At 43.2% G+C, this 26,819-nt stretch overlaps 2 protein-coding genes across 2 annotated transcripts in view; one reads left to right on the top strand and one right to left on the bottom strand.

Annotated features, from left to right (window-relative positions):
- ATP6V0D2 (ATPase H+ transporting V0 subunit d2) overlaps positions 1 to 25,103 on the bottom strand; it is a 116,068-nt gene extending 90,965 nt beyond the window's left edge. Inside the window, exons 1-2 of the mRNA XM_070075274.1 lie at positions 24,923 to 25,103; positions 23,277 to 23,374 (exon numbers count right to left, since the gene is read on the bottom strand). Coding sequence (XP_069931375.1) covers positions 23,277 to 23,313 — 37 coding nt within the window. The 5' untranslated portion in view covers positions 23,314 to 23,374; positions 24,923 to 25,103. The remainder of the gene's footprint in view (positions 1 to 23,276; positions 23,375 to 24,922) is intronic.
- Positions 869 to 13,833, top strand: PSKH2 (protein serine kinase H2). Its single transcript, XM_002710671.4, has 3 exons — positions 869 to 1,053; positions 6,333 to 6,999; positions 13,292 to 13,833. The coding sequence occupies exons 1-3, from the start codon at positions 869 to 871 to the stop codon at positions 13,595 to 13,597; spliced, it is 1,158 nt and encodes a 385-aa protein (XP_002710717.2). The 3' UTR covers positions 13,598 to 13,833.
- Positions 25,104 to 26,819: the final 1,716 nt, after the last annotated feature.

The raw sequence follows: 26,819 nt of genomic DNA, 5'->3' as shown, positions 1-26,819 counted from the left end.
ATCTTCTGTTTTCCCAGGCCACAGCAGAGAGCTGAATCGGAAGTGGAGCAGCCAGGTCTTGAACCGGCGGCCATATGGGATGCTGGCACTGCAGGAAGAGGCTTTACCCGCTACACCAAGTGCCGGCCCCAGGTACTTTTGATTCTGCCACTCACAGGGGGGCACTGGAATAGAGTTCCTGGCTTCCATCTGACCCAGCCCTGGCCATTAGGGGAGTGAACCAGAGGAAGATTCATTCTCCCTCCTCCTCCCCCTCCCCCTCCCTCTCTCTGCCTTTCAAATAATAACTAAGTCCCTTTAAAAGAATATATATGATTTTTAAAAACAGATTTAGATTTATCCTTTTATTTGCCCAGGGAATTTGGCTGGGTCCCGGAGGGCGGTTGCGGCGGGAGTTTTTCTATCTTGCTGGAGCTGTAAAAAGGTGAGTGGCGTGCTGAAGCGCAGGGCCGACAGCTGAGTTAGTGCTACAGCGTGGCGTGTTGTGCTTTCTACGTTACAGGCTCTTAGAACTGAAACACACGCAGGTGAGCTCAGCCACGGAGATAAAAGTCCTTCAGGGGGACCACATCCTTCGTGGAAACACGTAATTTTATACGTTCACACCGTCACTTTGGAGAGAAGAAAGGCGAGGCCAAGAGCGTTAAGTCCAGCCTCTTAGTTGGCTTTTACCGGGCCACACTGTACGTTTAGGTAACTGGTCAGCGACATCCCGCTCTCAGAAGGTCGCTGGGGCACCCTGAGGGTTGTCTTACCCACAAAGACCTCCTAGGAGGTTGCTCTGTCCCGCCTCCCACCCCCAGCTGTTGCCGGGATAGACGCGCGGCCCTGCGCGGAGGCCGCCTCCTCCCCGCAGCCCCCGCCTGCAATGGGGTGCGGCGCCAGCAAGAAAGTGGCCCCGGAGCCGCCCGCACTGGCCGCGCTCAAACTGGAAGGTCAGAGCCAAGGCAGCGCGGCAGGAGCGAGGTCCGGGTCCGAGGCGGCCGCCCAGGCGGCTCGGAAGATGCAGGTGGCCCGCTTCCGAGCCAAGTTCGACCCCCGGGTGCTGGCCAGGTAAAGCGCCAGGTGAAGCGGCGAGGAGGGCTGGCCTAAGGCTGGGCTGAGGGAGAGAAACCGCGGACCGGAGACCCTTCAGCTGCACCGGCCTGGGTAGTTCCTGCCACTTGACCTCCTTAAATTCTCTCTTTGTTCTTGGACCTGTAAATCCTCTTCAAACCAGGAAGGTCCTTCTCATGGACCTGGGGCCATCCCTTTGAAATGCAGTCATTAAGGAAGTTAGGGCTCTGAGGGAGGGTGGATGCCTGCCTTCCAAAAAAAAAAAAAAAAAAAAAAAAAAAACCGCTCCAGGGCTATTCAAGTCGTGGGCCGCCTCCCTAACTTTCCCGGAGCTCACCCCAGGGCTTAGCATCTCCGCTGCCTCTGGTTTCCGTGGAGTTGAGTTCACTTCCCTCTCCCTGTTGACCTGTGTTTCCACAGTCTGGAATGAAGTCTTTCCTAGTGTTTTTAGTAAGTGTTCTGCACACAAGTTCCCTTTGACACCTCTGAGCAGGGAGTACAGAGGATGGGGAAAGGAAGGGAATTTCCGATCTTGGAGCAGCAATGACCCCAAACAGCGTCTGTGGGGGCAGGGAGCCTGCCACTCATATACTGGGGCTATATCTAGCCAGACCTGGCTTGTGAAGGATTCTCTACTAAATTCAAGGAAACAGGATTATAATTAGTGGAACAAGCTTTTTATTTAGAACACTCCCCAAACAGAGTCTGCTTGCCCAAAGCACAGCAAGCCAATTACTGCAACCAGGGAGGTGGAAGAATTCATTTGGTTCTAGAACTCCCAGAGTGGTCTTAACTCCCTAGGAGTGCATCTTAGATTTGGGATTGAGCAATGATTAAGGGCGGAACACCTCATAGATTTGGGGTTGAGCAGTGAGTGAGCAGCTCCTGGACTGTTTTAATTGGTCAGTGACAGGGCCCAGCATGGGTCTTTTTGTAATGAGAAAGCCAAGCGCCTGTCTGTCAGGGGCCTATGGGCAGCTTGGGTGTGACTTTGTTTGACCCGGGCCTGAGAGTTCCTGTGACGCTCTCAGAATAGAGGCTAGTGCTAAGTTGCAAATGATTGAATTCTGAGTCTTCGGGGTCTTGCGGGGTCAGCTTCATCCTTGTGCTACTCCCTTAATTTAATGATTATTCACAAGGAGTTGACTTAACATCAGCAAAGGGAAAACTGAGGAACTGCAAGCTGAGGGAGAGACACTGGGAGCTGATAGAGTCTGCATTAAGAGCTTTAGGGGTAGGGACTAGGCTTCCAACAGCCAGACATGAAACCCACTCCCATCTTTTCTGAATGTTTCTCAGGCTTCCCCCCTTTCCCTGTGTGGGGTTTGGTAGGACAAGTGATGGGTGGCTCAGCTGGCTTCCCAGGGCTCCTCTGGCCTAGAACTGTGTGCTCACTTCCTCATTGTGCTCTGCCTGGTGTCTAAGCAGAGCCATTTCCTGGCTTCCTGGACAACATTACATCCAATGACAGCTGGAGGATCAGTCTAATAGCTGCTAAACTTACAGCAGAGCAAAACCAGCTGATGTAACTGAACTTGTCAAAACTGAGCTGGTTAAACAGTGCTTTGGCTGTCTATAGACAAGGAGATGATGCTGTTCTGGTCTGGTATTTATCCTCCTAACTCCCACCCCTGGAGTAGGCTCAACCTCTTAGAGTGCTGAGGGATCGTGGAGTCCTTTAGATCTCAGCATTCTAAAAGTTGCAGAGACTTAACTCCAGGCTCATCTTTAATCCACCAGGGGTTGAGCCCCAGCAGGTGAAATAACTTGTTGAAGTTATGGGTAGAACTGGGCCTAGAATATAGTTCTTTCCTCTCCATAGTGATTACATTCTTACAGGACAGAGATAATAGAATTTAAATCTGACTATATTCACTTTCTCCTTGGGAACTCATGGCAATTGCTCCCATCAAACAGATTGTGATATTATTATCCTTTTTTTTTAAATCCATTTTCAAGATTCCCAGTTTGTTAACAGTTGAAGTTAAAATAATGTTTTGAGTTTATGTCATCTCTGGGATGATGGGAAAATGCACCACCTACAAAGTTGACTTTGAGAGGACAAGCACTTAGGGCAGCAGTTAAGACACCACTTGGGATACTTAGCTCCCTTGCTGGAGTTCCTAGGTTCAAGTTCCAGCTTTGCTTCTTACTCCTTCTAATGTGCACCCTGAGAGGTGGCAGGTGATATTTCAAAAACTTGAGTCCTTGTCACCCACATGGCAGACCTGAATTGGATTTCCAGGTTGCAGCTTCAGCCTGGCCCAGGCCCAGCTGTTGAAGGCATTTGAGGAGTGAAATAGCAGATGGAAAGTCCTCTTTGTATCTTTGCCATTCAAATAAATAAAAAATCAAGAAAAAATACTGACTTTGAGGCTGCCTTCTGGGTGTGAAGGTAGAGGAATAGAAGTGGAGGAAAATTAAAGAACATTGTGCCCTGTTTGACTCCACCCTTACTTAATATTCCCAAAAATATATTTGATGATACAGGGATAATACATATTTAGTGAATGATTCATTAATTCAGCATTTATTATCCCCTGCCCCTCAAGGCTAGCTAAGTGCTACCCGAGATATAGTTACACGTCTTGAAAATGATCACTGTCCATGGCCAGCCGGGACTCCCAACTAAGGCTGTAGCTACAGGAATTTGTCAAGGATATGGCTTCAGCTCACTCTAAGGCTGTTTATTTCCACTAATCTAAATCTTGGCTTAGAATCTACTGTTTCCTCCAATGCCAAATTACTAGCATTTCCCCTCTTCTGCAAATATTTGGTAGATGAAAATCCCTTAGCAGTACTGAATAAAACACCCCTTACTTGAACAAAAGTGCGGTTCTCCAGAAATGGCAGTTAGTCTGATATCTGATGATTAATTTTGTGAGCAAATGAGTTTGCCTGCAGTTTTGAGGGCATAGTGATAAATTAATATTTGCAAGTGCTTTCATCCACATCAGAGGTAATGTAATACTTGGTTGGTCTGCAAAGCAATCAGTTTTGAAATGCCTGTGATTATCTTCAAAATCACACTGGGAGTGCATGTGAATAAAAAAAAAACAGAGTTGGAAAGAGAAGAGGGGAAAGAATCTATTTAAGATTACTAAATTGCTATCTGTTTTGATAAGGTAATAGGCCAGAAAATTAAATGCACTGTGCAGAACAAAGCTATTCTCTGAAAGCTGGTACAGATAAATGCCATTTTTATTCAGTAAGTGCAGGAATATAAGGAATAAAAATAAAAATCCCAAGAAGACAAAGCTCAGCACAAAGAAATAAGGCTATTTAAAGCACAGATTGATATTTGCATTTGAATCTTTGGTACTGAGTATGTGACTTGAAGAATTACCTTCTACCTTGGTACTTCCTGGGTACACTGCATTCTCTGGAGACTTTACTTGGCAGAGATTTTAATAAAGTGACATGGGCACTAACTTGTGGTTCAAGTAAAGAAATTTGTATTCTAATCCTGATTCTTAACCAATTAACTAACCTGTTCTTCAGATTTCCTCATTGGTAAAAAAAAAGGGGGGGGGTTGGATTAAATCATTCTTTACTATTTTTTCTAGTTGTATCATAATTTGTTAACAAAAGGTAGAAGATTAAATCTTAAATGGGGAGGATTAAATTTGATATGACCCTTAAATTTAAGTAGAAATGTACACAGATAGTTTGCTTTTTAATTTATTTTTATTTGAAAGTCAGACTTGGAGAGAGAAATCTTTCATCTGCTGTTTCACTCCTCAAATGGCTGCAGTGGCCAGGGAGATCCAAGCCAGGAGCCTTTTCTGGGTCTCCCATCTGGACATGGGGCCCCCGGGGACTTGGGCCATCCTCCACTGTTTTCCTAGACACATAAGCAGGGAGCTGGATCAGAAGTGGAGCAGCTGGGACTTGTCCTGGCGCCCATGTGAGATGCTGGCGTCACAGGCAGTGGCTTTACTCACTACACTACAATGCCAGCCCCCAGAAAAATGAAGTTTAAGATCCCTAGCCTTGAAAGTTTGAGCTGACTTCCTGATCGTTGTGTGGGATAAACAGTTTTCAATAATTCCTGACTGTTGTGTGGGATAAACAGTTTTCAAATTATTGGCCTGCAATCCATGTCAAAATTCTCTTTACTCTTAGAGATCGCAAGGATGGAAAGAGGGTGATGGAAATTTGGAAAGCTGCTGACTGTGTTGTAGCCCTGATGCTACCCCTACAGACTTTTGAAATCTGGCTCTCATAATAGCACAGCTGGGTTTGCTTTTTCTTTATTACATGCTATTATATACAAGATGAGCCTGGGAGAACTCAGAACCAAGCGGTACAAAGAAGTGTGCTGTTTGTATCTCCTCCCTAATATGATATCCCCCTTTGAGAACTTGTAAACAGGAATAAGCTTCTCTGATTTGGTTGTGGTTGTCAAAGAATGATAAAAATGGACTGGGGGCACGGTAGAAGATGGTAGAGGGAGCTCATAAAATTCTTCAGGGAAATTTTGGTGAAACCCATTGGAAAGGTTGGATCTGATTCCCATTCATTCCAACTGCAATCTGTGTGTACTTGGGAAATCCTATGGCTCTTTTTCAGCCTGAATATCCTTATCTGAAGAAGGGGGGATATGATTGTATCACATAGCATGGTTTCTGTAAGGAAAAGATTTTTTTAAATTTTATTTTTATAAAGATTTATTTATTTGAAAGGCAGAGTTACAGAGACAGAGAGAGATAGAGAGAGATTGAGAGATAGAGATCAATCTTCCATCTGTTGGAACATCTACTGGCCACAATAGCCAGGGTTGGGCCAGGTCTAAGTCAGGAGCCAGGAATTCACTGGGGTCCTCCAAATGGGTGACAGGGGCCCAAACACTTGAGCTATCTTTGACTGCTTTCTCAGGTGCATTAGCAGGGAGATGAATCAGAAGTGGAGCAATCGGGACTCAAACTGGCACCAATTTGGGATGCTGGCGCCACAGGTAAAGGTTCTACCTGCTATGCTACAAGGTTGGGTCAAGAAAAGACTTTTCAAAAATTTCCTGAAATAAGATAAACATATAATAAATGTTAGATATTATTATTCAGACTCTCTTTCTACCACCTATATAGCTTTCTATCAACTGCTCCCTTTCCAAAGAGAACTTGGGGTGGCTTTCAAAAGTAGTAAACAAAACCAATGGATAATGAGTAAGTAATGTGGTGGGAGGAATATAAAGATGGTGATGATATGAAGCATGGTCTTTGGCAAACTTGGGAGTCATCACTTCCCATAACAGATTGTGTTTTTCTGCCCAACAGATACGACATCCAAGCTCTCATTGGGACGGGCAGTTTCAGCAAGGTCCTCAGGGTGGAGCAGAAGGCCACCAAGAAACCTTTTGCCATCAAGGTGGTGGAAACCACAGTGAGGGAAGGCAGAGAGGCGTGCGAGGCTGAGCTCAGTGTCCTGAGGCGCGTCAGTCACCATTACATCATCCGACTAGTGGAGATCTTCGAGGCCCAGGACCGAGTGTACCTGGTGATGGAGCTGGCCATGGGAGGGGAGCTCTTCGATCGGCTCACTGCTCAGGGATCCTTCACAGAGCAGGATGCTGTCAGAATCCTCCGGATGGTTGCTGATGGGATTAGGTATCTGCACGCTTTGCGAATAACTCACCGGGACCTAAAGCCTGAAAATCTCTTATACTATCATCCAGGTGCAGAGTCAAAAATTTTAATCACCGATTTTGGACTGGCACATGTTGGGAACAGAGGTGGTGACTGGATGATGAGGACTCTCTGTGGGACCCCCGAGTATGTTGCCCCTGAGATTTTGCTAAGAAAACCCTACACCAGCGCTGTGGACATGTGGGCTCTTGGTGTAATCACCTATGTTTTGCTTAGCGGCTTTCTACCTTTTGATGATGAAAGCCATACAAGGCTTTATAGAAAGATTCTGAAAGGCAAATATAATTATACAGGAGAGGTAAGAGATCCTTTTCTATTCCTATTGTGTTGGTTTAGAGTGGGATTTCTCATCCTTGGCACTGTTAACCTCTAAGATTGGACTATTCTTTATTGGGATGGAGGTAGCTGCTGTGGTGGGGGCTGGGGGATGCTTGCTGTCGTTTGCATTGTAGGACATTTAGGATCATTCCTAGCCTCCATCACTAGATTCCAGTAAGGTGCCTACCCTGGTTATGACTCCAGAAAATGTCATTTTAAAAAATGTCTCTGGTGTGGCAAAATTGCTCCTGGCTGAGAGCCATTGGTCTCAGAATATCAAGGCCTGGGTGACTAGCTGTCTGTGGTTAGCACTTGACATTGACAGTTGTATAGCTAGGTGAGTTTGCAGGTTTTCCTTCAGTCGCATGCACAGCTGAGCTGGCTGATGAGGCTAATGTGTATCTAGAAGCTCAGCAGGATGCTTGTGTGTTTGGTGAGAGATTTTCTGCCTTAAATCTAGATGATCCTTTTTGTGATGTAGTGTTTCCTCAGTGCAATGTTTAACCTCACAGCTTGTGTGAAATATTTACCCATCATTTAAACTTGGAACTCCCAGTGTTCATGAATGTGTTAAATTTTTGTTGTTTTGAGTAGGGAAGAGAAGTTGCCAATGCTTGTAAGGGAAGTCCAACACAATAGGAGATTCATTTAAGGTAGAGCAATTGAATCTATTTGTTTTACTTTTAATTTCTCATGAAGAAAAATATTGATAGTTTTATTAAGTATGCAGATGTAAATAACATCTGTATGTATAGCAAAATCATAAGGATATTAAAATTTAAAAAAACTTTAAAAATACTTTCCACTTTGACTGAACTTCAGTACCATCTTCTACATGTATGCTTTTTTTTTAATTTCTTTTTTTTTTTTTTTTTTGGACAGGCAGAGTGGACAGTGAGAGAGAGAGACAGAGAGAGAAAGGTCTTCCTTTTGCCGTTGGTTCACCCTCCAATGGCCACTGCGGCCGGCTCACTGCGCTGATCCGAAGCCAGAAGCTAGGTGCTTCTCCTGGTCTCCCATGGGGTGCAGGACCCAAGCACTTAGGCCATCCTTCACTGTACTCCCAGGCCACAGCAGAGAGCTGGCCTGGAAGAGGGGCAACCGGGAAAGAATCCGGCGCACCGACCAGGACTAGAACCCAGTGTGCCGGTGCCGCAGGTGGAGGATTAGCCTAGTGAGCCGCGGCACCAGCCCTACATGTATGCTTTTAAAAAGTCATACGGACTGATGAATGATTATGAAAATTTATATAGAGATGGGGCTGGGGCCATGGCACATTAGGTTAATCCTCTCATATGGGTGCCGGTTCTAGTCCCAGATGCTCTTCTTCCAATCCAGCTCTCTGCTGTGGCCTGGGAAAGCAGTAGAAGATGGCCCAAGTGCTTGGGCCCTGCACCCACATGGGAGACCAGGAAGAAGCACCTGGCTCCTGGCTTTGGATGGGCACAGCTCCGGTCATTGCAGCCATTTGGGGAGTGAACCAATGGACCTTTCTCTCTGTCTTTCCTTCTCACTGTCTGTAACTCTACCTCTCAAATAAATAAATGAAATCTTTTAAAAAATAAAATTTATATAGAGAAGTAGAGCAGGATGAGAAGAATTTCCAGACAATGCAATATCATTCATTTTAAAAGTTTGAAAAATACCCAGCCTCAGCCTCATTAATGAACAAAGAAAACACAAATATTTTTGTCTCTCAAATTGGTAAAAATAAAAATAATCAACAACTCAGTTCTACTCATTTCTGTTAAGGGTACAACCTAGTTAGCCTTCTCAATGACTGGTGGTAGAAAGAATTGTCATAGGTGTCTGAGAAAGTAGTTTGAAAATACACATCTAGAACTTAAAATTATGTATTTTGAACTGACAATTTAATTTCTAAGATTCTAAGGGAGTAGTCCCAAATGCAGCAAAGCTTTCAGTGTAAGGATGTTCATCTGAGCTGTATTTACAAAAGTGAAACATTGAAAAGAATCAAAGAGAATGTTTGAATACATCATGGGACATCTATGCTATGAAGTATGATAGTCTCTAAATTTTGTGTGTTTAATAATGATAAGGACATTGGAAAGTGTTTCAAATCTGCTCCCAAGTATAAGAAAAAGCAGAATATAAGTTGTATCTAGTATGATCAACATCATGTGGGAAGATATATGCTTGGGGGAAAAGGCTATCTCTTTCTTCATCTCTTCTCCGACTAAGCTTAAAGTTAAAGGCTGTAAATCTTTTCCTTAAACCCAGTATCTCTAGGAATTGAAATTGAAATTTTAATGGTACATTTCACTTTGACTGTATATGTTGTACCTTTAATTATTGTTTATTTAAAGATTTATTTATCTGAAAGGAAGAGAGAGAGAAAGAGAGAGAGAGAGAGAGAGAGAGAGAGAGAGAAGAGACAGAGAGATCTTTCATCCTGTGGTTCACTCCCCAAATGGCCATAAAGGCTGGGGTTGGGCCAGGTCAAAACAAGGAGCCTGGAACTCCATTAGAATCTCCCACATGAGTGTCAGGGACCCAAACACTTGGGCCATCTTCCTCTGCCTTCCCAGGAGCATTAGCAGGGAGCTGTATGGGGAGCTGATCAACCAGCAACCTAGCAGCGGGGATTCAAGCTAGTGCTCCTGTTTAGGATGCCAGTGCTGCGAGCAGCAGCTTAATCTGCTGCACCACAACAGATACTGGTCCCTTATGTGTTACCTTTACATATAGGGGATAGTGATTAGAGTAGAAAAATAGCCACGGCAGTTTTTGCATATTATTCATCGCTTGCACAAGTCGTTATGTTAGCTCTATTATTTAGTGTCTGTAAAAAGAAGAGGATGAATAAAGTGAATCATGAATGTGTGACTTATTTCTTGGAGGGGGTGCCAGGAATCCCCATAAAGACTCCTGGGACCCTCAGGGGGAGGCGCGGGAAGGGGGCTACAGTACAAAAAGCTGTGGGTAAAGAGAACCGGGAACAGAGAAGCTAATTTGAGAGCAGATTCAGAAAACTGGAGAAGGAAGTAGGTGCTGGCTGCCAGACCAAGGAAGAGGACAGAAAGGAGAAGGAGGTCAGGAAGGGATGGAGCTGGAGCCACCTATTGGGAAGCTGGGGAGACCCGCAGAGAGCAAGACAGGCAGGCAGTCTGGGCACAGTGCTGAAAATGGCAACGCCTGCACCAGAGTAGGCTGAAGGGTGCGTAGTGCTAACAGAGCCAGACTCTTACACATTAGAAGAAAAATGTTCTTTAGGAAATTGAAAAGCAGTAAGCTAAAATCATTTCTTACTTTGTTTTTTCTTTTGAAGGTGAGTCAAGGTTTTTATAGAATATAAAATCCCATCTCTCTAAGCTCCTTTTATTCCCCAAGCTAGTAAGTAGTGCAATTGCTGAATTAAATTTCAGCTTTATATCTTTGTTTGTGGTGTTGTTTTAGACAGTTTGGCTAACTTTGATTAGAGAAGATGACAGAAGAAGTAAAGTACTACATGAGAAAAGGAGGAAAAAAAGGCCTGAATCATCCACAAACATCAAAATATTAAACTATTGAATGATCTTGGGATAAAAGAAAGAACTGTCTTTTTATGTTGTTCATTATCTCTTACCAAGCCTTTGAGTTTTTTGGGGGGATTAACATTTATCATGATAAAGATAATTGGAATTGGCCTGAAAAGTACTGGATAATATTCATATTCCAATTATCTAAATACAAAAGCACTTCAAAAAGTCTATGGGACCATAGAATTAAAGCATAAATTAATTTTGGTGCAAAATTTTTGGAAATCATGCATAGCATTTTTTTTAATATGTACTTTCCATGAGTTTTGTGAAGACCTCTCATGTAGTTAGTGAATGAGTCTACAGAAGAACCAAGGAGGGAATTAAGTTGTGTGGATTTAATAGTAAGGAGAACAACAACATAAATCTCCTTGATAGCTTATACTGTGAAAACCATTTTTATATTCTTATTTAACTTAGGTCTAATGAACAATCCTGTGAAAGTGATAGGACTTTCCTCTTTTGTGTAATGGCAGGCAGTGTGAGCTGGATAGCCTGTCTAGTTCAGTTCTGCTGACCTCATTCCTGGGCTTTTCCACGCTAAGATGTGTTAAAAGTGTTTACTCAAGACTGCTAAGCTTCCCTGGACATGGGGTGGATGCAAAAGTTGATGATCTGGATGATGTCTTTAAGTGAAAGTGGGGAGCTTAATTCAATGTGTGGCGCCTAATTGGTTTTGTTCTTATAACACTTTTAAAGATTTTGAGCAAATACACTCAGTTTAATTTATTTACATCAGAGATATAGTCTATTTTATACTTCATTAAACATCAACAAAAAGGACATTTAGAATAAAAGATAAAAATAAAATAGGAACTCTTTTTCTTCCTGTACCTGCCCTTTTCTAAAAGGTAACATGAAATTGATTCCCAGACATTCTCTAGTTGTTCTTTATGGCTCAGGAATTCTGTAATTTATGACTTGTATTTGAATAATAGGCTTTGGCTAAAGAATTTTTTCCCCCAGTACACCAGTTACTTTATTTTCTGTAATTGCATTTTAAATGTACATTCATTTGGGGTCATCATAATGAGCTTGCCATAAACCTTGTTGTGCATATCTTATATTCTTTCCAGAAAGATTCAATGGCTTGTCTTAAAATATTCCACTGAAGACATCTAATTTACTCTTCATTTAAATGGTCTTGAACCCAGATAAATGTGTCTGGATCTGAGGCCAAGGAGATTCTAAGCCAGAATCAGAGGGTACGACATTATGTAAGGCATTGATGTACCTTGTCTAGACTTGCAGGGTTTATATTGTAGTTGTCCTGTGTTTGAGTATTTGGCAAATATATTTGTTTATTTTATGACTCTTATTTTTGGGAAAAGTTGTTTTCATATCTCATTTACCTAAATAAGCTGAAGCAAAAAAGAAGAGCAATTCCTTTACTGATTTCTTGTTATTCAAATTCTAGGCTAGTGGGGTGTAATGAAGTTGAAGAGTGTGTTTGTGTGTAGAGTCTGATTTTCCTTCCACAAGGCCAAGACAATAGATAATAAGGATTTCCTTATTTTTTTTTTTTTTTTTTTTGACAGGCAGAGTTAGACAATGTGAGAAAGAGACAGAGGGAAAGGTCTTCCTTCCTTGGTTCACCCCCCAAATGGCCGATCCGAAGCCAGGAGCCAGGTGCTTCCTCCTGGTCTCCCATGCGGGTGCAGGGCCCAAGCACTTGGACCATCCTCCACTGTACTCCCAGGCCACAGCAGAGAGCTGGACTGGAAGAGGAACAACTGGGAAAGAACCGGTGCCCCAACCGGGACTAGAACCTGGAGTACTGGCGCCACAGGCGGAGGATTAGCCTAGTGAGCTGTGGTGCCGGCCAGGATTTCTTTATCTTTCAAGTTAGATACAACTTTTAAGAAATCAGAAATTGTGTTTGAGATACAGAAGATATATGGGCAATTTTCTCAACATTTCTACTTTGTAGAGAACAAGGGATACAAAACTATGCTTTTTTGTTCTAGGCATGTGCTGTGTGCTTGTTGGAGATGAGGGGAAACAAGATTGGGTGTAAATCAAAGGCTTCTTGCCCCCATCCTCACAATGGTGGTATAAACTGTTCCTTTTGTACTTAGAAGACATGCAAATGCTGTGCATATTGTACTATGTCATGGCTTTGCTATCTGCTGACTGCCATTTGCAGCCAGCCACATGATTGGGAAGGAGAGGGCCCTGGGTTTGAAGAAATGTAGAGTGGGTGGATCCTTTGGTGAAGGGCTCTTCCTGTTCTTCCTGTTCTTCCCCTGCTTGCTCCAGGCTGTGCAGATGCAGGTGTCCTTAGTCCAGAGTAAGCTTTCAGAGGGACAGAAAAGTTGGGGAGGCCTCAAATCCTTTCCACTTTGCACTTTCTGCTCTAGATCATTCTCAGATGTGCTGCTTCAACAGCAGCTGCTTTGCTGTGTCCAGCTCCTGGTAGTGTGATGTGTGAATGCATATTGCTAAGGACACCTTGCTGGGCAGATTTCTGGAAAGGTCATTCTCATTCATTGAACAGCAGGGAGGAGAATTTCTGTGTTTTATTTGTTTTTCTTTTTTTTTCCTCAAGAGGTCTTATTTATTTGTTTTTGTTTTTGCTTATTTCAAAAGTGGATTCTTATGTTCACTAATGACCATATTCAATTTGTTTATTTGAAAAAGATTTTTGGATTTGGTAGACACTAATACGTATAATGAAGAATATGATTCTTGGTGTGTGCCTTTATCTTATTCTATTTTTTGTTTTTTTCTCAGCCTTGGCCAAGTATTTCCCACTTGGCAAAAGACTTTATAGACAAACTGCTGATGTTGGAGGCCAGTCATCGCATGTCGGCCAGCCAGGCGCTGGATCACCCCTGGGTGATTACCATGGCTGCAGGGGCTTCCATGAAGAATCTGCAGAGGGTGATTTCCCGGAACCTCATGCGAAGGGCATCTCCTCACTCTCAGAGCCCTGGGTCTGCACAATCGTCTAAATCAGGTCATTCCCAGAAATCAAGACATATGTGGAGTAAGAGAAACTCGAGGATCACAGAATCATCTCTATCTGCACTTTTGTAAGAAGATGACCTCTACAGCCATTTGTCCTATTTTAAGTCAGATCCATTAACTTCAGTATTAACATTAATCCAACAGAGATCCTTTCACCATGAATAGGGTACCCTAAAGCTCCAAGGACATGGCAGCAGGTGGCTCCTGTTGGATAATGTTGATCTTTATTTTGAGCATTTTTTGGTCTATAGTTTTTCCTGTTATCTGTATTTATTTTCCTAAAATAAACCACTGCAAAAGATTAATAATATGATAAGTACTAGATGCATCGAAGTAACTGGAAACAGTAGATGAAGAAATTCTCTTCAGTATTAAATAAATAAAATATTATAGAAATAAAGAATGTATATGTGAATGAATGCTGAATTATATGCATAAAAGGCATAGTTAGATATGGGGAATAAATATACTTATCCTGTCATTACTGACATATTTAAGATCCAGTGTATGATGTTAACTAGGTAACATTCAAGATAGTTACAGGTATCTCTTAATTTAATATTTAGTCTGCAAATATTTTTGAAAATTTTGTAATTATGAAAAAATAAAAAATCTTAAGATTAAATTTTGATACATCAGAAACTTATAGTCCAACTTGTATGTTTTTCACTGGAAAATGGAGATATTTAAAAGAAATTTTATGTATGTATTAGAGACAGAGAACAAGAGGTACTCCTATTCATTGTTTCACTCCCCAAGTACCAACAACGGCCAGTAGTGAAGCTGGGAGCTCAATCCAGGTTTTTTTTTGTTTGTTTGTTTGTTTGTTTTTTTGACAGGCAGAGTTAGACAGTGAGAGAGAGAGACAGAGAGAAAGGTCTTCCTTTTTCTGTTGGTTCACCCCACAAGTGGCCACCATGGCCGGTGCATTGCAGCCGGCACACCGCACTGATCCGAAGCCAGGAGCCAGGTGCTTCTCCTGGTCACCCATGCGGGTGCAGGGCCCAAGCACTTGGGCCATCCTCCACTGCCTTCCTGGGCCACAGCAGAGAGCTGGACAGGAAGAGGAGCAACTGGGGCAGAATCTGGCGCCCCAACTGGGACTAGAACCCGGTGTGCCAGTGCTGCAGGCGGAGGATTAGCCTAGTGAGCCACAGCACCGGCCTCAATCCAGGTTTCCTATGGGGGTAGCAGGAACTCAATTACTTGAGCCATCACTGCTGCCTCCCAGGACCTGCATTGGTAGGAAGCTGGAGTTAAGAGCTAGAGCCTGTGCTCAAATCCAGGTACTTTGATATGGATTGTAGGCATCTACCACCAGGCTAATGGGGATTTCAGCACTCAAACAGTGATTTTATTTTCAGTTATAGTGTTAGTGTTCATCATCCAATAGAGTTTATACAAGAGAGTATGATCATTTCACTTCTTTTTGCTGCTGTCACTGTTTTTCATCAGCACTGTTTTTTCCCCCCAGAATTACTTAATCAAATATCCTGAAGACTGTAAATACCCACCATGAAATAATTAAAAGAGGCAAGTCCTAAAACTTTGCTCTCTGGACCAGATAAATATGGCCTGATCTCCAGCCCAGTAATTTTTTATAAAGTGATATTAGGACTGATATACCATTCCTATCTCTGTGGGTCACTTGTATGGGTAGATAAATACTGTAAATGAGTGATTTATTAGTTGGTATAGCTTGATTTATTTTACTACTTACAATAAGCAAATACTAGAGTGACATTTAATCTATAAAATCAGTCTTATTTCTATCATTTTATTTTTCTCTTTTGAGTTACACATATGGGACAGTTTCTATATATGGTATATAGACATATATAGTGACATAAATATTTTCTTCTAAAATTGTAACACTGTATCACAAATGGAAGATCATGGATTAATTCCTTTACTGTAGAAAGAACACTTACAAATTAAAAATAATAAAAAGGGGAAATAATTTTACAGTTTATAAAAATATAGCTGATTAATAAGTGTTCAGTTTCACTCAATTTTCAAAGCAAGAATTAATATGACAATGCCATTTTTTCATTTTTCGGGTTAAATAATTTAAAACTTGGACAATACATATGGTGGAAGGTTGCAGGCAAGCAGATACTCTTATGCTGCATTAGGAGACAGGAGTGCAATGTGTTGCCACCTCCAGGGGGTGAGAGACAGTTTGGGAGAGGTGTCTGTTTAAATAAAAATCATACTGACCTTTGATATAATAGTAGCATTTCTAGAAATTTGCCCTATATATATATTCCTGCTGAAGTGTGAAAATACCTAAGTGCAAAAGTGAATGAAATATTGTTATTTATATAAACAAGAATCACGACCAAAAGGCCTATTTGTGGGGGAACTCATTGAAGTGTGTTACATCTAAGCAAAGGGCTACTATGCAGCCACGAAAGATGATGCAATAGGGACAGGTGTTTGGCAGAGTAGTAGTTAAGTTGCTGCTTGGGTCACCTGCATTCTGTATCTGGAGTGCCTGGATTCAAGTCCTGGTTTTTCTTCAAATCTAGCTGTCTACTATTGTGTGCCTTGAGGGCAGCATATGATGGCTCAAGTAACTGGGTCCCTGCCACTCATGTGTGACTTGGATTGTTTCAGGCTGCTGGCTTCAACCTGGCCCAGCCTGTGTTTTGCAGGCATAGAGGAGTAAACTAGAGAGTAGAAATCAATCAGTCTCTTTCTCTCCATTTCAAGTAAAATGAAAAAAAAAAAGAAAAAATACTATAAATCTATGCTATATGATATGATATATTATTGTGATTAAAAAAGCAAGAGATCATATGATCTCCTGTGCATGAAAAAAAGGTTCAGAAGCTTGAAAGATGGGTAGGAATTCAAAGAAGATAGGATTACTTCAAGGAAATAAAGACAGGGAAGTCTAGAGTGGCAGGGAAGGTTTTCTCTTCACTTTACTGCCGTTTCACCTTGAATTAAAAAAAATATGTATTTGCTTTAAATATATAAAGAAAATGCAATGAAAAGTGCAAGTAGCAGAAGGAAGACAACAGAGAGGCACTCTGGAGAAAGGGGAGATCAACTATGAAAAATCCATCCTTTTTAATGGATGCTTTATATGTTTGCCACTTGAAATTTTTAGAATAAAATAAGTAATAAAAATTGGAATACTGGTACTTTCAGAGTTCTTAATTAATTAGTAAATGGCTTTAACATGCTACTATGTAATTTAAAAAAAACCTACTGATTTATTTGAAAGGAAGGGTGAATGAGGGAGAGAGGGATACAGGAGAGACAGACAGACAGATAGATAGATAGGGACCAGCACTGTGGTGCAGCGGGTTAAAGCCCTGGCCTGAAGCACCGGCATCCCAGATGGACGCCGGTTCTAGTCCCGGCTGCTTCTCTTCTGATCCAGCTCCCTGTTATGGCCTGGGAAAGCAGTATTGAGATGGCCCAAGGCCTTGGGCCCCTGCACCCACATGGGAGACCTGGAAGAAGCTCCTGGCTCCTGGCTCCGGCTTGGCATGGCTCCGGCCATAGCGGCCAATTGGGGAGTGAACCATCAGATGGAAGACACCTCTCTTTCTCTCTCTCCCTCTCTCTGCCTCTCCTCTCTCTGTGTAACTCTAACTTGCAAATAAATCAATAAATCTTAAAAAAAAAAAAAAAAAAAAGCAAAGCAGCCAAAGATGTCTTGCTTGGAGAATTCCAGCAAATTTCACACACACACACACACACACACACACACAGGATTGCATTACTCAAGCAAAAAAAAAAAAAAAAAAAAAAAAAAAAGATAATCATCCATCCACTGACTCACTCCCCACATGCTCCAGGCAAGAACCCTTTAGTAGTGTAATTTTATTCCATCATTTATTGACGCTTGCTGTGTTCCGAGTACCACGCTAAGATTTTTAACATAGATTGTTTCATTTGTTCCTCACCACAATCTCTAAGGTGGGTGTTATTCTTGGTTTTCTACATGAAGCTCAGGGATGTGAAGTAACTTATTCAAGGTCAACAGCAGGCAAATAGCAGATCTGGAAACAGAAACTCAGAACTTGTCCTTTAATCTCTACTTTGATCATTTCTAAGAAATAAAAATACAAAAGGCAATTTTGATGCCTTACAGTTTGTCTATTGTGCTACAAAGAGGCAGTCTTATGCATTTTGGTGTAAATACATATTGTAGTTTTTTGGGGGTAATTGACTTTCACATCTTGCCTGTCTGTGTAGGTTGCTTGAAGTGCTTGTCCGTCAACATCAGCCTTAATGAGCCCACTCTGCAGGCATCAACAAATTCAAAGGCAGGACTAGGTCGTTGCTGGGGCAACAAGGGCTATTCCATGCATGGAGAAAAAGTGAGGTGTGGCTGGGCTGGGAAGATGGCTCAAGCCTCAGAGATCCCCACAGGCCAGGAGCTTGGGGTTTTGGGAGAAATCCAGGTGAATGATCCAGACAACTCAGGGTCAGGTCCCCAGGTAGGGGGGCACAGCAAGGTGTCAGGGCCTTCAGGGAAGAACTTGGTGGTGTTAAGTGAACATTCATAGGAGGTCACTGCTTTGGACTAAGGTCCTACACTGTGCCTTAACAGACTAGGTTAAAAATCAAAATGGAGGTCGGCGCTGCAGCTCACTTGGCTAATCCTCTGCCTGCGGCACCAGCACCCTGAATTCTAGTCCTGGTTGGAGCACTGGATTCTGTCTCAGTTGCTCCTCTTCCAGTCCAGATCTCTGCCGTGGCCTGGGAAGGCAGTGGAGGATGGCCCAGGTCCTTGGGCCCTGCACCTGCATGGGAGACCAGGAGGAGGCACCTGGCTCCTGGCTTCCTATTGGCGCAGGGCGCTGGCTGTAGCAGCCATTTGGGGGTGAACCAATGGAAGGAAGACCTTTCTCTCTGTCTCTCACTGTCTAACTCTGCCTATCAAAAAAAAAAAAATCAAAATGGAATCACCCATGCTCATGTTCCATGTCACCAAACCAAAGCTGAGAGAGTTTTTATCTGACCTTCAGAAGAGATCAGGAGAGGGAGGGAACTGCCAGCTTTCCCAAACAGCCAGTTTCCGCCAGCCTGGTAAACAAAATGCCCTCTGCATTAATCCTTACACAACAGAGGGAGCCTGAAGGATCCTGGTGCTAACTAAGCAGTTATTTCTATGCTTCTGTTCCCTTCTTACAAGGAAAGGAACTCTGAAATGGCCAATCCACCTTTTGTTCTTGTTTCTACTTTTTTCAGTCTTTGTCTATAAAACCAACCTGTTCTGCTCAGCCCACTGGGACACTTACCCTGTTTTATGGGTGGGCTGAAGGGCTGCTCCATTCTAGTACTGACAACAAAGCTAATAAAAATCTTCCAATTGTGGTGATTTTTGCCCTTTGGCACCACTGAGCCAATGATTCCTCAGGTTCACAGTGCTCGTTCCCTGTGACCTGGGACCCCTGGTGAATGGAGGGGTGGGAGACCCCTAGTGAGAGCAAGATGGAAGGAACACCAGGTAGACAGCGGCTCTCAACACCTGCACTTAAGTTTTCTATGCAGACACTAGATGCTATTTGTCTCTGAAGCTCCAGAACCTGGAAGGCTGCACATCACCTGCTGTTTTCTGCATCCCTTTCCCCCCGCCATGTTCCCTGCTCATCAGCTACAGTTCCCTCTGAAGAATATCCAAATCGCGTGGTCCTTAGTAGAGATTGGTGGATGAGATGGGAAATGGAGAGGGATAAGGAGAGGGACAGGAGATGCCTCACAAGAGACACACTAGGGATTTTTGTTAGAATCCTTCTTTATCCTGCTCAGTGTTCCCTGGACCCCAATCTTTAAGGTGTTTAAGTAGAAAATTGTGGATGGGTAAATAGTTCTTTCCTCAACTTTCATAAAGTTCTTCCAAATCAATTCAGTTTTTTAAAATATGGTTTCTTTGATAAACTCATAGTTCTTTACAAATTTTACAGGCTTAACTTCTTGCTACGTTAATTTGACATTCCAAGGAACTCCCATGTCAATATTTACATCCTCGGTGGAGTTCTCCCCATTTGCCTTTCCCTACCCCAAATGAAACAGAATACCAAGCATATCAACCAACCAACCAACCAACCTGTCATATCACTTTTCTAAATTTTACTTCTGAATAAAAAACTCAAAATATCTCAGTATTTTTGTGAACTTAAGAGAAAAATATAAAACAGTATTTTTTTCTAGGTTTTGACCCTGTTCTACCATCTTCTGGTGAAATTAGGTATTGCAAATCATTTTCTAAAAATTTGGATATTTTTCCCTTTATTTGAGCATGAATAGAGTAAAAAGAACAGCCAGATTATTCTGTAATACACACATTAAACTTCATATTTTCTTATTAAATTTATTTTATGAAGTAACTTCTATTTTTCCAATAGAAAAAATGTTTTTCTTGAACAATATTAACTTCTCCTTCATTACTGTCTAATATATTCATTCAATTTTTTTTTTATTTTTTTAACAGGCAGAGTGGACAGTGGGAGAGAGAGACAGAGAGAAAGGTCTTCCTTTGCCATTGGTTCACCCTCCAATGGCTGCCGTGGCCGGCGCGCTGTGCTGATCCAAAGGCAGGAGCCAGGTGCTTATACTGGTCTCCCATGGGGTGCAGGGCCCAAGCACTTGGGCCATCCTCCACTGCACTTCTGGGCTACAGCAGAGAGCTGGCCTGGAAGAGGGGCAACTGGGACAGAATCCGGCGCCCCGACCGGGACTAGAACCCGGTGTGCCGGTGCCGCTAGGCGGAGGATTAGCCTAGCGAGCCGCGGCGCCGGCCCTCATTCAATTTTTAAATATTTATTATTTGTTTGAAAGAAAGAGTACATACAGGCCGATGCCGCAGCTCACTAGGCTAATGCTCCGCCTAGCGGTGCCGGCACACCGGGTTCTAGTCCCGGTCGGGGCGCCGGATTCTGTCCCGGTTGCCCCTCTTCCAGGCTAGCTCTCTGCTGTGGCCCGGGAGTGCAGTGGAGGATGGCCCAAGTGCTTGGGTCCTGCACCCGCATGGGAGACCAGGATAAGCACCTGGCTCCTGCCTTCGGATCAGTGCGGTGCACCGGCCACAGCGCGCCGGCCGCGGCAGCCATTGGAGGGTGAACTAACGGCAAAGGAAGACCTTTCTCTCTGTCTCTCTCTCTCTCTTGCTGTCGACTCTGCCTGTAAAAAAAAAAAAAAGTACATACACTCACAGAGAGAGAGAGAGAGAGACAGAGAGAGAGAGAGAGTGTGCTTCCATCCACTGTTTCACTCCCTAAATGCTTGCAAAAGATGGGCCTGGTCCAGACTTAAGCCAGGATCTAGGAACTTCTTCCAGGTTTCCATGTGGGCGATAGGCACCCAAGCATTTAAGCGACTTTTTGCTACCTTTTCCAGGCCATTAGCAGGGAACTGGGTTAGAAGAGAAACAGCTGGGACTCAATCCTGTGCCCATATGGGATGTTGGCATAGCAGGCAGTGGCTTAACCCATTCCACTAGAACTCTGGCCCCTCACTTAGGTTTTGCATTTTCTCAGCATTTTCTTTCTTACTTTTTTACTCTTTCTTACTGCTCTGTCTCTTGGTAGTTATGTAATAGCTCATTATCATCTTTGCTTGTTGTTAATTTTAGAAGATTTGTCCAGGACAAGCATTGTGACACAGTGGGTAAAGCCCTATTCGTGTTGCTCACATCACATATTGCAAAGCCTATTCTGCTAAGTCCCAGCTACCCTGCTGCTGATCCAGATTCCTGTTGGTGTATCCTTGGATATGACAGGTGCTGGCTCAGGTGCTGTGGCTCCTGCCTTCCATGTGGGAGATCCAAATGGAGTTCCAGGCCCCTGCTTTGGAGAGGCCCAACCCTGGCTGTTGTAGTCATTTGGGGAATGAACCAGTGGGTGGAAGCTCTCTCTCGGTCTCTTGCTCTGTCTTTCATATAGATGAAAATGGATATTTTGTTTTATTAAGGAAGTGAAGAATGAAGGCCTATCACACCCTCCAACTTGGTCCTGGAATCCTAGGGTAGAGAAACCACACTCATTTCCCTTGGGATTTTTTGATGGCCTTGGAGTGGCAGAGAACAATGTGCTTGGCTTGTTGGTGAGGAGGGAGAGCTGCTGTGTGTCCATCATCATCCTCACTGGCTCAGCCCAGTTCCATTGCTGTGCGCCTGAATCTGCATCTTGGGACGCATGATGGTGTCTTGCTTTCCTGATGCTGCTCTAACATGTTTACCAAGGATTTAGAAGACCAAAGCGGAGGAATTACCAGGTTTGGTTCCTAATGGTGGCTCTAAGGGAAAACCTGCCCTGGTACTCTCCCAGCTTCTGAGGTTGCCAGCAATCCCTGACTCCGCTCAGCTTGGGAGCTGCCCTACCTTCTCTGCCTCATTTTCCTCTTGGCCTTCCCCTCTTTCTCTGTCTGTCTTTTATGAGGAGTTCATCTTCATTCTGGATGATCTTGAATTTGAAGAGTCCCTTATTCCAAGTAAGTTCTCAGTCTGAGGGTCTGCAGGGACAGACCTTGCAGGTCGCTGTGCAGTGCTTCACAGATGGGAGTCATCCCCTGTCGTTTACAGCTCTGGAGCAAATGCCTGCTGTCTTCCCTTTAGAACAGCTTCCTGAGTCACTGCCTTCCTTTCTGTTGCCCCTGGCCTTGGCTTTGGGGGCCTCCTGCCAATATTTCTTTATTTAAAAAATTGTTTTAAAAGATTTACTTATTAGGCCGGCGCCGCGGCTCAATAGGCTAATCCTCCGTCTTGTGGCGCCGGCACATCAGGTTCTAGTCCCGGTCGGGGCACCGGATTCTGTCCTGGTTGCCCCTCTTCCAGGCCAGCTCTCTGCTGTGGCCAGGGAGTGCAGTGGAGGATGTCCTTGGGCCCTGCACCCCATGGGAGACCAGGATAAGCACCTGGCTCCTGCCTTCAGATAGGCGTGGTGCGCCAGCCGCAGCTTGCCGGCCGCGGCCATTGGAGGGTGAACCAACAGCAAAAGGAAGACCTTTCTCTCTGTCTCTCTCTCTCACTGTCCACTCTGCCTGGCAAAAAAAAAAAAAAAAAAAAAAAAAAAAAAAAAAAAAAAAAAAAGATTTGCTTATTTATTTGACAGGTGTAGTTACAGAGAGAGAGGGAGAGACAGAGAGAGAGAGAGAAGGGGAGAGGGAGATTTTCCATCTACTGGTTCATTCCCAACATGGCTGCAATGACTGGGGCTGGGCCAGGCCAAACCCAGGAGCCAGGAGCTTCATCTGGTTCTCCCACATGGATACAGGGGCCCAAGTACTTGGACCATCTTCCACTGCTTTCCCAGGTGAGTTAGCAGGGAACTAGATTGGAAGCGGAGCAGCAGGGACTAGAACTGGCACCCATATGGGATGCACAGGCTGGGGCTTAACCCACTGTGTCACAGGGCCCGCCCCATTGCCAATATTTCATGAAATGGTCTGTTTCATATTAATTAGTAAACTTGGATAATATTACTTAGAATTGCTCCAATTCTATAAAATTATATAATTGTGTATTTTGGTGTATCAATTTAGGAAAAAAGATATTTATTTGTCTCTGAGGAATAATTCAAAGTGCCAAATACTCCAGTCTTTATTTATTTATTCAATTCCTATTTTAGAGGTTTAAATAGATGAAAATGAAGGAAAATCTATTAGAATTGACTTGGAGAGGAACACAGGAAAATATAAAAATGAAAATAGAAGAGATTGAAGGAAATAGAAGGTAATGTTATTACATAAAAATTAGAAATTAAACCATAAAATGTTTAAAACTTACCCGTTGTAGAAGGCAAAATATGAAGGTTAGACTTCATATTTGATTCTCAGTTTGCTAGCATCCATTCAAAGAAATAAGCAGGTCCATGTGTTAAAGAACTATAAAGTGAAAAAATTAATTTCAATTAGTAGTTTGGGGAAAAGCATATTCATTTCTGACTTTGAGCCTCAGAAGAGAATTTCTCTTTTTTTTTAAGATTTATTTATTTATTTGAAAGTCTGAGTTACACAGAGAGAGGAGAGACAGAGAGAGAGAGAGAGAGAGAGAGACAGGTTTTGCATCTGCTGGTTTACTCCCTAATTGGCCGCAACAGCCAGAACTGCGCTGATTGAAGCCAGGAGCCAGGAACTTCTTCCGGGTCTCCCACGCAGGTACAGGGGCCCAAGCACTTGGGCCATCTTCTACTGCTTTCCCAGGCTGTAGCAGAGAGCTGGATGGGAAGTGGAGCAGCTGGGACTAGAACCAGCACCCATAAGGGATGCCGGCACCTCAGGCCAGGACATTAACCGGTTGCGCCACAGCACTGGCCCCAGGAGAGAATTTCTTATAGAATCTCCGGAAGAGACGATACAGTGTGATTAGCAGTCTCCTAGCACGAACTCAGGGAGCAATTTCAAAGGGTTCCCGCTCCTGTTGGTCCTCAGTGTAGGCCTGTGGGGTATTTGGTGAAAACAGCTCCAGGGAGCACACGAGATTATGGACTAGGCACAAAGGTCCATGTTTGTTCACTTGCTGGAAACAGGGATTTTGAGAAACTCTAAAGGAAGGAATAGTTTACATGTCTTCCAAGTAATATTCCAAAAATCATTTCTTCCCCCCATTTTTGAGGTTTGTGTCACTGCATACAGTGGCAACCCCAGTTGTCCTAGTGACCATTGCCTCATGGCTACCCTAGAGTGCCAGCTCAGGACATAGTTGTATGGGTCCAGGAAGACAACCTGTGCTACACACAGGCTAAACTGAAGCTGTTGCCCCTCCACATGGAGATAGTATAAGGGCACCTCTTTGGAAGTGCCAGGGTATTCTCCAGAAACTGGAGCCTGCCACAGTGTCAGAAGGAAGGGCAACCAAAGGCCATCCAAACGCACATTACATGGGTCATTTTATTTTATTTTGTTTAATGAACATAAATTTCCAAAGTACAGCTTATGGATTACAATAGCTTCCCCCCACCCATAACTTCCCTCCCACCCACAACACTCTCCTCTCCCACTCCCTCTCCCCTTCCATTCACATCAAGATTAATTTTCAATTATCTTTATATACAGAAGATCAATTTAGCATATATTAAGTAAAGATTTCAACAGTTTGCACCCACACAGAAACACAAAGTGTAAAATAGTATTTGAGTACTAGTTATAGCATTAATTAAACACCTAAGAGTAATTGTGTATTAATTACAGAGTTCAACCAATAGTTTTAAGTAGAACATAAAAAATACTAAAAGGGTAAAGTATTAAGTTCTTTCTTTTTCTTTTTCTTTTTTTGTTTATTATATAGTTTTTTTATTTAATAAATGTGAATTTACAAAGTACAACTTTTGTATTGTTGTGGCTTCCCCTCCCCAACCTCCCTCCCTCCCATGGTCCTCCCCTCTCCCACTCCCTCTCCTATCCCGCCCTTCATCGAGTTTCATTTTCAATTACCTTCATATACTGAAGATCAACTTTGTATATACTAAGCAAGGATTTCAACAGGCTGTACTCACACAACTGCACAAGGTATAGGGTATTGTTCGACTAGTAGTGTTGTTTTTAAGTTTCATAGTAGAACACATTGACAGAGATCCTACGTGGGGAGCATGTACCCAGTGACTCCCGTTGTTGATTTAACAATTGGCACTCTTATTTATGACATCAGCAATCACCCGAGACTCTTGCTATGAGCTGTCTAGGCTATGGAAGTCCCTTGAGTTCACCGACTCTGAACTTGTTTAGTCAAGGCCGTATCACAGTGGAGGTTCCTTCCTCCCTTCAGAGAAAGGTGCCTCTCTCCTTGATGGCCTGTTACATGGGTCATTTTTTATCTGAGAAATCTCAAAGTGGCAAAATCTAAAAAAAGATATAAAAATTCAATAAAATGTCACAGAACTTTTACTATTTGTGTTCCTTCTTGGTGCCCTTTCCTCTAAAATAAACTGGCTTGAAGAACTACTTCTCAGGAAAGTGAATGAATTGTGTTACGTAGAATTCACATCTTTATGCTAGTTAAAAATGGAAGCTTATCTAATAAAAATCATGACTTCGATTTTTAGAATAGATTGTGAGCCCTTCTTTCCAGCAGACATCAAATAGTAGGATCTGTTCAAAACATACCTAGTTTTTTAAAAAGGTGACTACCCAAGGCTTTTATGTAGAATTCCTTATCATGAACAATCATATTATCTTGGTAAAATAAGTGATCTGGCTACAGATAGAAGAGGATCTCTTCTCATTGGCAAAGGGAAATCTTAGCAAAACAGCAGGAGCAAGAAGCAGAACTGGAGAAAAGTCCTTTTCATTTGCTTTCCAGGATGCTGCAGTGGTTTGGTCTGGGTGGAAGGATTGTGGACTGTTACTCTGAGTCCTTGACCACACACGCACCCCTACTCCCTTTGACATCAAAAGCTCTCCACTTAAAAAATGGGGCAGGGAGACTGTGCAGAAGGGTACAGGTGTTGCTCCGTGTTTGTGGAGCTGTCCAGGGGATTAACCAGCTGGGTTCAGTTGGGGAGTTCTTTGAATGTAGACAGAGTTCTGCTTGTTCTTATAAATCACCTAAAGTTAGATTCATGCCCCAGACAGTTCTCCTGATACTAACTTGGCATGATGGCTCTGGCCACTGCTTAGAGTAGCTTTACAAGAGCTCTGCTTCACTTGCTGCCAGAGCTGGCTTTAGTTTTAACCAGTAAGTGAAACTCCAAGCAAGATGCCTTGCAATAGCATCACCTCAGTGCTAACATTCCCTGCCGTAATGAATGCCATCTTCCCATATTCCCAGTGTGCGTTAGGGACAAGCAGAATAGTGAGAAGAGGTTGTGAGCTGTGGGACATGGTGTTTCCTGGCTTCTTGTGAGAGATCTGTGCTTACAAGGGAAAGAGAAAACTGAAGGGAAAGAGCCAAGGTCGAGATTACTTGGAAGTCACACTCTGTGCCATTCAGCAACCAGAGGACGCCTCTTCACTGACCATAGTTAATCTGAAACAAAACCACCCTCCAGGGTGGAGAAGCTGCCCTGGAGTGACTTCTGAATCATAGCTTGGGTTTATGGATTTCACTAATCCAGGCTCCAGCCAAGACAGGGGATCTGGGACTGGCGCCTCTGTGTAGGAGGCTAGCATGGAAAGCAATCTTCTTAGAGGAGAAAAGCACATTGCCCTTCCATGAAAGATCAGTGTTATGGAAGCAACTGTGTTCTGTGCTCAGATATGGGTGATTCTGAATATAGGGCTTTCCTTATAAAGAACACCTTGTGGCTGCTCTAAAGGAAAAAGATAGAAAAGGCAAAATTGAGGGGTAGAGGAATGTGTCGTGGTGTAGCGGGGTAAGCCAATGCAGGTTAAG

This window comes from Oryctolagus cuniculus, chromosome 6 (genome assembly GCF_964237555.1).
Source record: "Oryctolagus cuniculus chromosome 6, mOryCun1.1, whole genome shotgun sequence".
Taxonomy (NCBI): domain Eukaryota; kingdom Metazoa; phylum Chordata; class Mammalia; order Lagomorpha; family Leporidae; genus Oryctolagus; species Oryctolagus cuniculus.
Note: the sequence above shows the minus strand (reverse complement) of the source record. Positions and strands in the feature narration are given on the sequence as shown.